Here is a 13,876-nt window from a genome sequence, read left to right as displayed (position 1 = left end):
CACCGCTCCCGGCTCCCCGGGCAGCCCGCGGCCCTCCGCGGCGCCGTTAGGGGCGGGGCGAGCGGAAATTTAAACGGCGGCGGCGGGGGAGAGCGGGGCTGTGCCGGGGGGCTCGGGACCGAGCGGAGCCTCCCCGCCATGGCGGGCCCCGCTGCCACCGGGCGGCCGCTCCGCGGGAAGTCCTTCTACCTGGACGTGCCGAGCGGGCGGGCGGCGCGGGACCTGGCGGCGGCCATCAGGCACCTGGGCGGGGTGAGCGGCACCGGGACCGGCACCGGGACCTGCCCCGCTGCGCCCCTTCTCGCTGCCGGTGCTCGCTGGGGTCCCCCCCCGGGGGCTGCCGGTGCCTCCGTGCGGGGTGAGGGGGGATCTGGGGGGGGCCCGGCCGTGCCCGTAAATCCCCGCGGGGAGGACGGAGCCGGGCCCAGGGGCACCGGGCACGAAGCGGGGCCCGGGAGGTGCCCTCTGACCGCCGGGAAGAGCTTCTGTGCCCTGGCGGTGGTGGAGCTGGCACAGGAGGAGGCTGCGGGGGCTCCTCCGGGGAGACCTCCAGAAGCCGCCGGGACCGGGCCCTGGGCACGGGCTGGAGCAGGGGGACCCGGGGCTGCCCTCCCCTCCCCTCCCAACCGTTCTGTGGCCCTGAGGTGTTGCTGCTTGTCTCCAGGCTGTCTCATCTCTCTCCTTGAGGCAGATCTTCTCATGCGCACCCCAAAGCTTCCAAAGTTCCTCAGTGCTACACCCGGGTGTAAAGTCTCTGCGTAGTTCTTGCCTCAGGATCAGGTCCTGGGGAGGCTGATGTATGATTTTCCTTTCTTTTTTTTTTTAATCATCCGTTCATGCTTAACTTGCTGGTTTCCTTCTGCCCTCACCTGCATGTGCGATCAACTTCTGAGGGCTCTCCTCAAAGCCTCCTCCTTACTTAGCTGTGTGTTTTCAAGCCTGAGAAATGCTTGCTCCCAGTGGTTAGTGCTCTGCGTGGCTGCCACAGTAGTTGGATCTAATTTTAGCCTTTTGGCTGTCCCTCGGGCTTCTTATCAGGCATTGTCTCGTGTCACTTCGCTCTCTGAAGTGCAGCCCACCCATGGTGGAGTTCTCATTCCTCTGCTGCTGTGGAGATGCTGAATTCAAGAATGTGGTGCCCCTTCAGTGGTAGTATCCAAAACCTGTGCGTTCTTCGAGCACCAGGTTAAGAGCAATTAACTCTGACTTGAATGTGGGGCCTTAAATTTCACCTTGATGTAGGGATGATAACACATCGAAGCGTTATTTGGATTGGGGTATTTTGAGTTTGTCTTTAATACCTTCAGGTTTCTTAATGTCGTGCAGTGTAAGTCACTGCTGTAGGGCAGCCTATAATGTCACTTGTGGCACTTCACATGTGTGGGTCTGGGATCCTGGTCCACAGGGACTCTGTAGGGCAGCAGAACTGGCTTGTTCAGCAGCCATGACTTCACCTTGTTCGATTGTGTGTCTTCTTGTGTGCCCCATACCTGTGTGTTAGTGCCCTGTGACTGCCTTCTGCTGCATTTCTGATAAGCCTACAGTTAGTACCCCAAATGAAGCATGTTTTCCACCTCTTAGTCTTCTACCTTCTGCACAAAGGTGTGCATGTTTCAACTTTCTGGTTCCCTGGCGCTCTGTTCTTCACTAAGCTACTTGTCCCAGCTGTTTACTTTCTGCTTTCTGTTGCCAAAATGTGCTCTATTGTCCTCAGAACTGAATGCTTCCAGTGTTGCATGATGTCCAGGTCTGTTTTCTCACCTGTTGGCTTTCTCTGCTTTGAAAAGTTGCCACTGCTTTTTTTCTGAAACCACTGCTAGAGGAGTAGGTGATAGCATCATGCCAAGTAAATCTCAGTTTGAAGATTCTCGTGACTATTTGCAGTTTATCTGTAGGACACGCTGTCTGCATATCATGGGTTCTCCTCCCTCTGGAAGGAAGACGTACTTGTGAAGATAAGTACGTTCAGTGGCCCCTTAGCTGCAGAGAGGTTAAGCTAAAGGCAATAGATCTAGCTTAGCAGGATTCTTCTGACTCAGAGATGCTGGACAATTTTAGAGCTGCTCTGTTCTCCCTTTTTCTGCAGGTCACCGAAAGCTTCCTAAGCAAAGAAGTCAACTACGTGGTGTCCAGTAACAAAGAGGCCAAACGAGACAAAGCTGGGACACGGACTGAGAAGAGGAACAACACAACATCAGAGGATGCAAAAGCCAAGAGCCCAATGCCTTCTACCTCCAAGGGGAATCATACCAGACTTCAGCAGAAGCCACCAGACAAGGTAAGAGCTACCAAGGTTTACGCCACCCCAAAGTTTGTCCCAAGGGATCTATAGAGTAGAACCTGAGACTGGTGTTCAAGGTAGTTGTTTCTGCTCTGAGCAACCATGTTGTGTGTTTTTTTTCTGCTCAGCCTAATCATTCATATTTATACCAATGTTCTTTATGGTATAAATGCATATCTATACCAATGTTCAATGATGCCTTTGCATCATTGTCTGCTCTAATGTGCATGTCACAGCTTTAATAGTAAGCAAATGATATCTACTCAAATGGTAGAGGAAATAGAGGGCTTGGTTAGCTTCCCAACAGAACAGGTAATCCATCCAGACACAGAGGTATATTTAGAAAGCACAGAAATGTAGGCGAGATAAATCCGCATCAGAAGTATTGCAGGCTGTGGTTGTATGTGGACAGACATGGGTAAGGCACAGCAATTGCCGTGTGGGAGGAGAGCTGCAAGGGCAGCTTTCAAAAAGGGTTTTCTCTAGGTCCTATTCACTCTGCTGGAGCTGGGCTTTCTGATCAGCAGTGCTTGTAGCCAAAGCTCCAGTGTCCTTGAGTGCTGGGGCCTGCTGGAAGCTGTGGCCGTGGGCAGCAGAGATGCTGGCAGAGCCTACTACCCGAATCCAGGCCATAGGCATCTCTGCCAGCTGGATCTGGACCACTTGCAGCATAGCAGCTCTTGGAGAAGCCTAGGCTGGTGTCAGGGGGTTCACTCATAGTGTGTTTGTTCCCCACCCTTGCTTGTAGCGCTATCCACTTGTCTTACAATACGCTTAACCTATTTCCTGAAATCATAGGCTATCAAACGAGACTTGCTTCCCAGAAAGGACGAGCAAGGATTGTTCTAACCCCTGCCAGCCTGTTGGCACGTGGAGTTTCAGAACTAAGTCTCTACTTCCTCTTGGCTCCCTCCGGAGCATTCTCTGCTGTTCAATAAAAGCCAAGCCTTGGCTGAATTGCTGCTTACTGTGGATATAAAGGGTGTCTGTGGTTTGTATTCCCTGGAAAAGCTAAGTCCTGCTGTCTTTGAGATGAAGTCTTGGCCAGATTCCTCTCCCCAGCAGAGAGCAGGTATCACTAGAAATTGTTATTACTGGGTATCCATGTTGTCCTCAGCTTGGTGCTGCCTGGCAGCTCTCTGCTTTAGCACAGTACTTGCCTTCTTTCTCTGCAGGCCCTGATCAGCAGGGGAAAGGAGCTGCTGCAGAAGGCCATGAAGAATCAGGTGAGCAGCACGTGGATAAGCTTTCCTGTAGCTGGGTATGTTCACAGCACTGCTGAGCTGTGCAGAACCAGTGCCAGCCACTTCTCCAGAGCCCCTCCCTGCTGATGGGAGCAGACTCTGGGGCTAGTAAAGGTATGAAGCTGTTGCTTGTGGCTCTACGGAAAATTATGCAGTGTTCCTGGACGCTGTTCTTCATGGAGCCATGTCATCCTTCCATGTTAGCTGCTTTCAAGGCCTGTCCCAGTGATTTGGTTGTTCCACATAAGAATTCTTAACGTAAGACCAACAGATGAATTCTTAGCCTAGAAAGAACTAAAGCCATATGGCTGGGGCAAAGGGCTCTCCTCTGGAGTCTTCACTATCACAGTGGCCAAAAGAATCTCAGTGCCCACTTAAGGAGTTCAAACTATAGCAGGGATAAAAATCTGAACTAGATGCTCGTTTTGATTTGGGGTAGGTAAAGCCATGAGTATGAGCCTTTTCTTCTGTGCCCTGATGCACATGTTTTAATAATACCTATGTATTGGTCTGTTAATCAGACAGCAAGATTAACAATAAACTAGAGCTATTGCTGCATGTACTGTGTGCTTTGAGCTGTACCTTGCCAAACCTCTCTGTTTGAACAGGACACCTGCAGTGGCAGCAGTATCCTCGCCAATGCTCGATTGTGGGGAGTCCAGATCTTGCACGTGGATGGTATCCTTCTCTGTATGCTGGAATTTAGCTTCTGGTAATCGGTGGTTTTGAAGGAGGATGGGCAGAAATGAGTGTGGTATGGGGGAAGGAAGAAATTGTGAGGAATATATGGTTCTTGAGCTATGCTGCACTGGTTAGGTTTGCACTTCAAAAATTTGATTAATTTTGTATGCATAGAACATGCTAGTGTCACATTTACAATAGCAAACACAGAGTATGTTGTAAAATACTGGGGCTGTGATTTTAGGAAATGTTAATAGCTCAGTCGGTGCCTGAATTTCTTCAAAGGAGACCACTTTTACTAATTGACCTGGAAGTACAGATCACCATAATGGCAGGACTTGGTTGTTTTTAATTAGGAAGTGCTGCTGTTTGAGGACCTGTGCTGGAAGGCACTTCCTGCCTTGGTGATGAATGGGGAGGGGGTGATAGGAAAGACAGATGGTGAAACTGATTCTAATAATAGGTCTGGAGTAAAAGGTTCCTGAGTGTCCGATGACAGTGACATACAGCCTTGGCTGCGCTTGTCTGGATGTGTGATGGAGGCTGCTACTGTTAGTACCCCTTCCCGAGCAGCCAGCTCTGCTGAACTGCAGCAGTGTTACAAGTCTGTCATGGCTTTCAAATTCCAGGGTCTGGTCTGTATGCTGAACAATCCCTGACAGTGTCTCATTTCTGCAGGGATTCAAAGCCAGCCTCCAGCTCTGCTAAAGAGCAGCATCGGGTGCCTTCCCTCAAAATACTCTTTCTTATCTTGCTCCTGGGTGAATTACCTGTGTAGTAGTGATACTGTGCCAGGTGATGGCAGGCTCAGGCACTGCATGCTCTCAGTGCATGCAGGCAGTTGTACTTGCCCTGCAGTCAGTCCAGGGGGGACAGCTCACCTTCTCTTGCTGAGCTATGGCTCTTTGACAGCCCACCTCTACAGAAATGTTGTTGTATGCTCAACAGCTGCTGCGTGCCATCTCAGGATCGAGGAAGCAGAGCCAGAAGACAGAGGTAACTGACCTAACTCCAGCCCAGTTGGAAGTGCTTGGGATCCCTTGGTAGCTCTTGAGCACTCCTCCTAGCTCATCTAATGCCAGTGGGTTAGTAAGCAGGGTGACCTAGGTTTTCATTCAACATTGGTGCTTTTGTTCATTGATGGGGATGGCAACAGTCAAAGAATTCTTAAAGTGGGGATAAAAGCGGAGAACAAGACAGATGGTAGTTATCAACCTCATCTGTAGCACAGCTAGTGCTGATTTTGACTTGTAGGGGACTAAGGGTTAAAAAATAAAATTGTATGTAGCTAGTGTACTGGCTTTCTGACCTATCTTTTAATGTATTGGAGAGGTCAGTGAGAAGGTAAGGCAGAAGATTAGAGAGTGGCAGCCTCATATTTAAAGTACCTTTAGGTAATTTGGGAGACAAAATAATCAGGGGGAGGTGATACAGTCTGCAATGCAAGAGCTGTGAAGTGTTGGGTGAGACTGCTGTAATCTCAGTTTGTTGCATCGGGATCAGTAATTACGGTTCTGCCTGCACTGGCTCCCATATTAAATGCATCTCTTTTTCCTTTAGGCGAAATGCCTTGCATCTGGATCAAAAATTCGCAAAGGTAAGTCTGGAAGCTGTGTTCCCCTTCACATTCAAATGTGGAGCTGCTTGAAGAAGCCTCATTTAGAAATTGAACATTTATCTGAAACTTCAGCAAAGCAAGATACCACAACTGTTTAAGGCAGTTTCTCTTGAACATTTTTTGTAACTCCTTGTCTGAGTCTAGCTACAGCCTCCTAATGCAGATGAGAATGTTATGCCTTTGATTTCAGGCAGTGTTTTTAAAATCCCATGAACAGTTTGCAGCTCAACTCCCAGAATCCCAAGGCACTTAAGAACTGTGCTGCTGGCACTGTGTGTTGAATCCGCTGGCTCAAAAGAAGTTTTGAAGAATAATGCATCCTAGAGAGGAGAGCATGTTCCTCACAACCCACTCACTGCTGTTAGGCTGAAATCCGTTGTTGAGACACAATCTAGGGCTAACGCTCCCAAAGGAGGGGGGAAGCCCAGGTTCTCATCTGCAATTAGACAAGAGCCACTTGTGCCACTGGAATTGGCACCAGTGACATAATTGTGCCTATTTGTGACTTTTAGATTTTTCTCGTTGGAGAACATCTTAAAGCAGACTCCAACCTGGATTCTTTGTGGGATGCATAAACTATTTTCCAGTTTTGTGGGAAAGATGTGAAAAATAGCATGAAAAACTGTTGAGTAAGCCAGATTGTCTGCTGCAAGCTCAGAGCTCATAATTGTGGCACACTTTGAACTCTGCTTGGGGACTTGTGGTGACAGCTGAATGGTTTGTCACCATTCAGCACTCTGCCACAAGAGCTTAGGGCCTGCCCACCAGCCTTGGTTTTATCTAGACCCCTAAATGTGGCCTTGCTCTCAGAAGTGCTAAGCATTTGGCAGCATTTATGTGGAAACATTGATCCTGTACTTAAATAGCTCCTTTAGCAACATAACGGCACATTTGGTACAAGCTCCGGATGAGACTCGAGAAACTAACAGGTGGACTCTGCCTTTCTGGAGAATGAGGTTAAAATTTCTTCAGAGAAAATAGCACTGAGTTCCAGGATCACAAGAAAACAAAACACCTCACCCTTCAGAGGCAAGGAGAGAGAGAGGAGAGTGTTGGTTTCAGGTTCAGGCAGATGCTCAGCAGGAATACCCTAGTGTTCTTCTGTTTCTTAACCAGGTCTGTACTCAGATATGTGTGCTAAGCACAGTGTTATCACTTGTGAGTTGAACAGACCTGCAAGGCAAGAGGGGCAAGGTAGTTTTTCCTATCTTGGTCATTTGCCTGCCTCTGAAAACCTTTTCTCTGAATGCACTGCTGAGGCTTTTTTCTGCTTCCTTAAGATATGCCTCTGTACAAAACATAGCTGCTGTTTGACCTCCTAAGGGACCAAGCTAAGGCCAGGCACTGCTCTCTAGCAGAGTTCTCATGGCAGGCTTGGCTCTGTATCACGTTGGTGTGTCTCCAGCAGCTCTTAGCTATTAGACTCAGCTGTCCTGGCCTGAGCCATTCTGAACTCTGGGCTGCTGTATAAAAGTCAGGGGAGAAACCAGCACTGGAAAGGCTGAGGCAGAGCACTGTGCTTATGTGACTGTAGCTGCGCTTTGTTTCTTCCAGACTTGTTTCTCATGCTTGGTGGCATGTTGCACTGGGGATGCCTGACAGTTCTTAAGATTCAAGTCCAAACTGGAGGTTTGGGGTTAGGCCCCTGACTACTAAGGCTGTTGAGATGTTTGAGATGCAAACCTCTGGGGCTGGATGTTCTTTCAAAGGAGGAAAGACTCTCTAGCTAGTGGACTGCCTGTAGGGTTTGTTCACCCTAGCGATTGCTCTGGAGGTGGGGGCTGTTGCAGATTTCCCAAAGAGCTGTTTGCTGGATCCTGTCTTAGCTGCACTTAGCCAGCACTTGGCACACATGGGTGTAAGAAGTACCGATGAGCTTGGCTCTGTAGCCCATTTCTGTTGAGGAATGAATGAATAAGTAGGGAATTTGGCCAGGGTAACTTCTAACCAGCTGTCTTTCTAGCAGGAAAACTGAAGCCTCCTTTTCTGAAGGTTGAAGACCAGAGCAGGTAAACGAGACCATTCTAAGTATCACAGCCAAACTATATTAAAACTTCAGGGCTCCCAGGGAGGGAATCTATTCCTGCTTTTCCTTATTGTGTGGCATTGAATATTCTGTCCCCAAGGCTTCTTTGAAGACCCTGTTACTCACCAGAAAGGTGACACTCTCCTAGAGGAGGCAAAGGGAGTTTAGAGAAATAATCTAGGTGGCTTGTGTGTCAGGGTGAAAGAAGTTGCTAAATGAGACTTGACAACAGAGTTTACTTCCTTGCTCAGATTCCATATGTGATCCTTGCAGGTCACTTAATCTGTTTGAGCCCTCTGAAATGGGGAAGGAGATCGAGGCACATAAAGGTCAAGGCCTGTAATTTGATTACAGCATCCAGCACAAGGGGATTTGATCTCTGTGGTGTTTCTAACAACTCTGTAACTCTAACGGTATCCACAGTACCAACTAATTATTCTGAAGACAACATTTAAGGCAGCTACAGGGTCAAATATTAGGTTTTACATGCTGCTTGCATTGAAGTATGAGGAAGAGAAATGTGGTCTGGGAATTGAAGCCTTCCAATGCTGCAGTGTAGCTGAAAATACTGCACTAGCTGCTGCTGGCTAAAACATCCCCTCCTCAGTGCCGCTTACTGGGGATCCAGTTTAGTATTTCCCCACTCCAATGAGAAGTAGGAAGTCTCTGGAACAGCCACACATAAGGACAGCAGTGGGCAGTATCCTGTCATAACAGAGACAGTGCCTTGAGCCCCTCTGAGGGAAGGACAGCTCTCTAACCTTGCCATCACAATCACTGCCAGATGTCCTGATGTGCTTCTTTCAGGCAATTCCGGCCCTTCCACCACCAGTTTAAAAGCTTTCCCGACCTGAACTTCCTGGCACCCAAAAGTTCCAGCCCATTCGAGCCTCTGAAAAACCTCTCAAATTCTTGCAGAGCCAGGTAGGTTGTAGCTACTTCTGTGCAAGTTTTTAATCCTGCTGCCCTGCTGGCTACCAGGGCATGGAGAAGCACTTGTGAGTGTGGGTGAAAGGAGCACTGCTCTGGGTTAAACAGCTGTAGCTCAAAGGCAGCGCTGTGTCCCTGGCCTTGTGCAGGCAGCTGGGTGCCTGCTGCTGCTGTGACATGAGGGCAGGGAAGATGTTTGCTGTTACCTTGTAGGGGTGTGGAGGGCTGTCCGATGCACAGCAACGGGGAGAAGAGCCCCCAGTCCACGCCTGTCACTGTGCCAAAGAAGAAGAGGGGGTTTTGTGAGTGCTGCCGAGAGACATTTGAAGAGCTGCAAAAGGTAAAGGCTCCCCTGGGACCTGGCTCCTTGCAAAAGTTACAGAGACCATTCAGTGGCTTAGATGATCACAATGTCCCTGTTATCAATACAAACCCATTTTGGAAGGAAGGCAGGTTTGTACAGCCTTTCTGGATGTAGTGGGATCTGCATTGTAGGTGAAAGCCATGGAATATCTACCCAGATTTCTTGGTCTGGGTAAGCTAGTTATGAAGATCAGAGCATGACATGCTCACTTCTGGGGCTAGGAGAGTCTCAGGGGTCGTCCTGTTACCTGAAGTGTAAGATGAGAACCCCATTCTGCAGCTGCTGGGAGGGATAGGCTGATTAAAAAGGTGAGAAGAGGTTTTTATCTCCTGCAAGATGCTGAACAATGTGGCTTTCAGAGCACAGCCTCTAGTGATAGACAGTACATACTTGGAATCTGCCTTTTTAGTAGCTGCTGGGGAAAGCTGTAGGCTGCTGTTAGATATAGACACAGCCTCCTCATCATCAGGTGTCTATGGGAACAGCATACTCGCTGTAAGCAACTGGGGGTAACAGCGTTGCCTACGTTTCCCAAATCTGCTTCCGAACAATGGCTCTATCTGCTGAAAAGACTGTGTGCCCTCTAGGCTGTGGGAAGTGGCTGTTACTACAAATTCTGTGAAAGGATGAGTGTTGCTAAAAGGGCTTTTGCCACTTTCCAGCATCTCCAGAGCCCCCAGCACAAGCGGTTCGCGCTGGACGACTCGCGGTATGCCCCGGTGGATCGTGTCATTTCGCAGCTCACCAATGACTTTGTGGAGCAGCCAGCCAAGTAAGTCTCTGTGTATGTGGTAACTCCTGGAGCAGAACAGCAGCACCATACTGCGTGGTGTGCTCACGGGAACAGGCCTGAATCACTGTGCTACTGTAGTACTAGATCTTAGTTTGTGCCCTGTGCCAGGGAATATGCCAGCATGGAGCTGAGGGCTGGGATTAACTAAAAAACCAACACGGTGTTGCTGGCTGGGCCAACAAGGCTTAGGCAAGCTGTGGGAAATGGTCTTTCTCAGTTTCTGTGGGTTCTTTGCTTCATGGAACTCCCTGTGGGCTTCTAGTGCCTCTTAAACTGGAAAGAACAGCTTAAACTGGAAAGAACAGACCTGTCTCCTCTGTCCCATGTCTGGCACAAGCCTGCTGCTCTGTTACACTCCTGTGCCCAGACCGTGGGCTGTTGGGCAGCACGAAGGATCTCAGCCTGCTCGTCTCCTCTGCCAGCAGCAGTATCGCTGTTTGCTGAGCCTTACCTGTCTAAAATTTCTTACTGCCTCTGCAGAAAATGCTTCATCTTGCTGGGGGGAGGGTGTCGCCAGGCCTAGGGAGAATGAGCATTAACGGATGGTTCTTTTCAGGGTGCCGCTGTGCTGCCTGACAGATGAACACTTAATGCCTCGAGCACAAGTTACTGGAGGAATTGAGAAGCTGACAGCAGAGCTGGGAAAGGAAAGCCAGCAGCCTGAGCAGGGTGCTGTGGATCTGTTTGATGCAGAGCCTGATCCTGGCCTGAAGATCAAGGAATGCTCCTCTGGCCTGCCCAGGGACAGGGTCAGTAACCCCAGAGAAGAGGGGAGATTGTCTGAGAACTGCTCCTTGGGGCTGTCTGTCAGAGCAGGACTCACTGCAGGGGTCTGTGCTGCACGTGCTACCACAGAGGAGTTTGCTGTGGTGGGGGATACGGACTCAGACTTGGCTCCTGAGTTTGCCTGGGGCACTTGTGTAGCAGCCAGTCATGTCGGAGAGGCAATCGCTTCTTCCTCTGAACCTGATAACCAGCAGGTGCTTGGGTCTGTCAGCCATCTTCCACAAGCACTGCCTGTCTCCAGGAAACGCCAGCTCTCCTCCAGTCAGAGCACCCAGGTGGGAAAGAAGCCCAGGCTGGAGCTGGGTGGTAGCCGCTCGCTGTGTAAGCAGGCAAGCCCAGTGGGTGGTGGGATGGGTGTGCAGGGTGCAGGACAGACGCCTGAGCCAGGCTTGCCTGGTGTGGAGGCTGGCAGCTGGCCCCTAAGCACAAAGCTCTCCACCAGGCCTCATCACCCTCCTGTTTTGGATCTGTGCCTTTGTGGGAACCCTGTGGACCCTGCATCACAGCCAGGTTCCCTCGAAGCTCTGTCTGTGGGGTTTGATCCCACAGAGACTGCTGTAGTGAGCACTGTCAGCAAGCATGGCTGGAGCAGAGGGAACATGAGTTCCCATGGGAAGCTTGGAGGGGAGAATGGAAATACACCCAGGAATGTGCTCAGTCCTGCTCTGGAGTCCACAATGAGCAAGAGCAGCTGTCCTGCTGGCCAGTCGCCCTCTGCAAAACTGCCTGTGGCTGAAGCCAGATGTTGCTGCTCCCTCTGTGTCAAAACAGGAGAAAAAATAGCCCCTGAACTACCCAGCCTCCCCAGCCACAGCAAGGAACAGACTCCGTGCCCTGGGCTCCTTCACCGTCTTCCGTGTAACACACAGGCTGATGATAACTTCAGGAAGAGTTCTTCTGAGTCAGACTGGGATGTCCAGCTGCTCTCTACACTAACGGGTGTCCAAGACAGCAGGATTCGGGCTGTGGACAGGGATTTGCTCCAAAGGACACATGTCAATGTGAGAGACAGTGGGTACGAGTCTCAGCTCTGCTCAGTCCTGAAGCAGAACTCAGATTTTGAGTGGGCAGCCAAAGGTGAAAAGAGCTGCCGGAACTACTGCACAGAGACCAAAGAAGCCCCCCTCCCTATATTTGAGACCTTTTTTGGCAGCTGGACAAGCTAAAACCACCTCCTGGCAGTTCTCTGGTCCCTTAATGGGAGCTGCAGAGTGGCTGGAAAGGGATTTAACAAGGCACCCTCGCTGTTAGGGCCAGCTGGGAGCTGGAGTGAGGATGGTGCCTGCACAGCCTCCTCCAGACGGCCTGGGCTGAGCCCGAGGGATTGAGATGTGCCAACACCTCTCCGTTGCAACGCATCCCTGTCCAGCGCTGCCTTCCCTAGGCTCTGACATCTTCTTGCCTGATTCCCTGGAGGAAAGACACCAGCGGCTGCGAGTCACAGCCCGGCTCCTTGTGGCTGCATTTCACTGGATGTGTGAGGAAGCACCACAGGCAGCTCATCGTCCTGGCCTGGGTAGGGTAGGGTGACACGTGTCCTCCTCGTGCAGGCATTCAAATCTGAAACTGTTGGGATCTGCAGGGTGCTGCAGTGATTTCACTGTCCTCAGGGGCTGGGATCTTCCCTCCTCTTGTAGCTGGTAGCTTCCTTCTTTAACTCCTCACCAGGCTGCTGACGAGGTGGTCCGTCTCTAGCGGTACGTCTTCAGCAGGAATAGGCTCTTTGCCCCATTCAGGGCATGGCCTGTTCCCCCTTCCACACTGTCTTTGGGGTTGCAGAGATAGGGAGGAGGAGGGCTGTGGCAGTGAGATCTGTGTTCTTGTGGTTTGGGGCTGCGTTGGATGTCTTCAGTGTTTACGGATGTTTGTAGCTGATAATAAGCTGACTTTTTTTAAATGAACTTTTAAACTTTTAAATAAAGTGAAAGAGATACTCTTCTGCTGTATGTTGGGTAAAATTTGTCTGCCTCGTTTCTCGCAGCTACCTCCAAGGAGTGTGAATCTTCCCTGGCTTTGGGCTGGGTGCCTGGCTTTGAGCAGGAGCCTTGCTGAGAAGGAGCTGCAGGGGGCACTGGGTTCAGTAGGAGCCAGCAGTCCCAGAACAACCCCCAGGCTGGGGCTTGCATTAGGAATGTGGTCAGCAGATGGAGGGAAGGCATTGTACCTCTGCTTAGTGTGGGGACGGCCATGTGTGGGATGGCCCCAGGTGGAGGGGGATGTGGAGAAATTGAAGAGATGGTGGTAGAGGCTGCTGAGATGGCCAGGGAGCGGACCTGGGGTGGGCTGCCCTTACTGAGAGGTGTCGAAAAGCTGCCTGTGCCTTGGGAAAGGGCAATTATGGGTGTGATGGAGTCCATCTCTTCTTTCAGCAGTGCCAGGTGGCCCGGGGGGGCCTTCTGAGCTTGGGTGCAGGTTATGAAAAGGAAAAGCTCCCTGCCCAGGAGGGTGGGACAGTCCTGGGACCCTGGGGGGGCTGTCTGGCCTTGGAAATTCCCCCCTGCCTGAGTATTGCCTGGAGGTGGACGACAGCCCTGCTTTGGGCAGGAGGCTGCACTGGGGACTTCAGCCGCCCTTCTGAAGCTAAACCCTCCCTGGTGCAACAGCCAAACTCCGGCACTTCTTGAGGGCAGCTGAGCTGCTCAGTGCACCCTTGAGGACTGCCCAAGCCTTCCAGCGGGTGCCCAGCTGGCATCAGCTGGCCCAGACCCCTCCTGTGCAGCTCTTGTCCCCCTTGTCACTGCACCCACGGCCCTTCCTCCTGCTGCCACCCTGCTCTTTGGGCCTGGGGAAGGCTTTGTGGGATGTGGCAGCGCGCTCTGGGTTTGGTGGTATCAGAGGTGATGGCAAGTCCCCAGAGCCCGCTCCCAGCCTCATGGGCAACCCTTCCCGATGTGTTAAGGCTCTGTGAAGCATCAGGGAGAGGAAATGGGGAGGGCTGGGGCAATTTGCCTCTCCCATCCCTGCTCCGTGCCCCTTGGTGTGTCCATGCCTTCGCTTCCCCTGTTAAATGCTCCTGTCCCCTTTTTGCACAGTTGTTGACCATGAGTCCCTGCTCAAAATCCTCGACGAACTTCCACCTCCCCCAGCCCCGTGGATGTGCTGAGCCCCAGCACGTGCGGGGAAACGTTTCCTTGGGCTTGGCGCTGCCGTGGG

The 13,876-nt window shown here is 51.1% G+C and overlaps 1 protein-coding gene across 4 annotated transcripts; it reads left to right on the top strand.

The window, feature by feature from the left end:
* The first annotated feature begins 119 nt into the window (after positions 1-119).
* On the top strand, positions 120-12,669 carry DBF4B (DBF4B-CDC7 kinase regulatory subunit). 4 transcript variants are annotated; one of them, XM_084496675.1, is made up of 11 exons: positions 120-252; positions 2,087-2,278; positions 3,457-3,507; positions 4,134-4,203; positions 5,132-5,202; positions 5,767-5,803; positions 7,791-7,833; positions 8,658-8,774; positions 8,994-9,120; positions 9,807-9,916; positions 10,494-12,669. In XM_084496675.1, the coding sequence occupies exons 1-11, from the start codon at positions 139-141 to the stop codon at positions 11,887-11,889; spliced, it is 2,328 nt and encodes a 775-aa protein (XP_084352801.1). In that variant the 5' UTR covers positions 120-138; the 3' UTR covers positions 11,890-12,669. The 4 variants fall into 4 exon arrangements, with proteins under 4 accessions (XP_084352801.1, XP_084352800.1, XP_084352802.1 ...); XM_084496674.1 differs by having other exon boundaries at positions 7,788-7,833; XM_084496676.1 differs by lacking the exon at positions 120-252 and adding an exon at positions 679-797 and having other exon boundaries at positions 7,788-7,833.
* Positions 12,670-13,876: the final 1,207 nt, after the last annotated feature.

The sequence above is a fragment of the Aythya ferina genome (assembly GCF_964211825.1).
Source record: "Aythya ferina genome assembly, chromosome: 23".
Classification (NCBI taxonomy): Eukaryota; Metazoa; Chordata; class Aves; order Anseriformes; family Anatidae; genus Aythya; species Aythya ferina.
The sequence above is the reverse complement of the archived record's forward strand: the minus strand, read 5'-3'. Positions and strand labels throughout refer to the sequence as shown.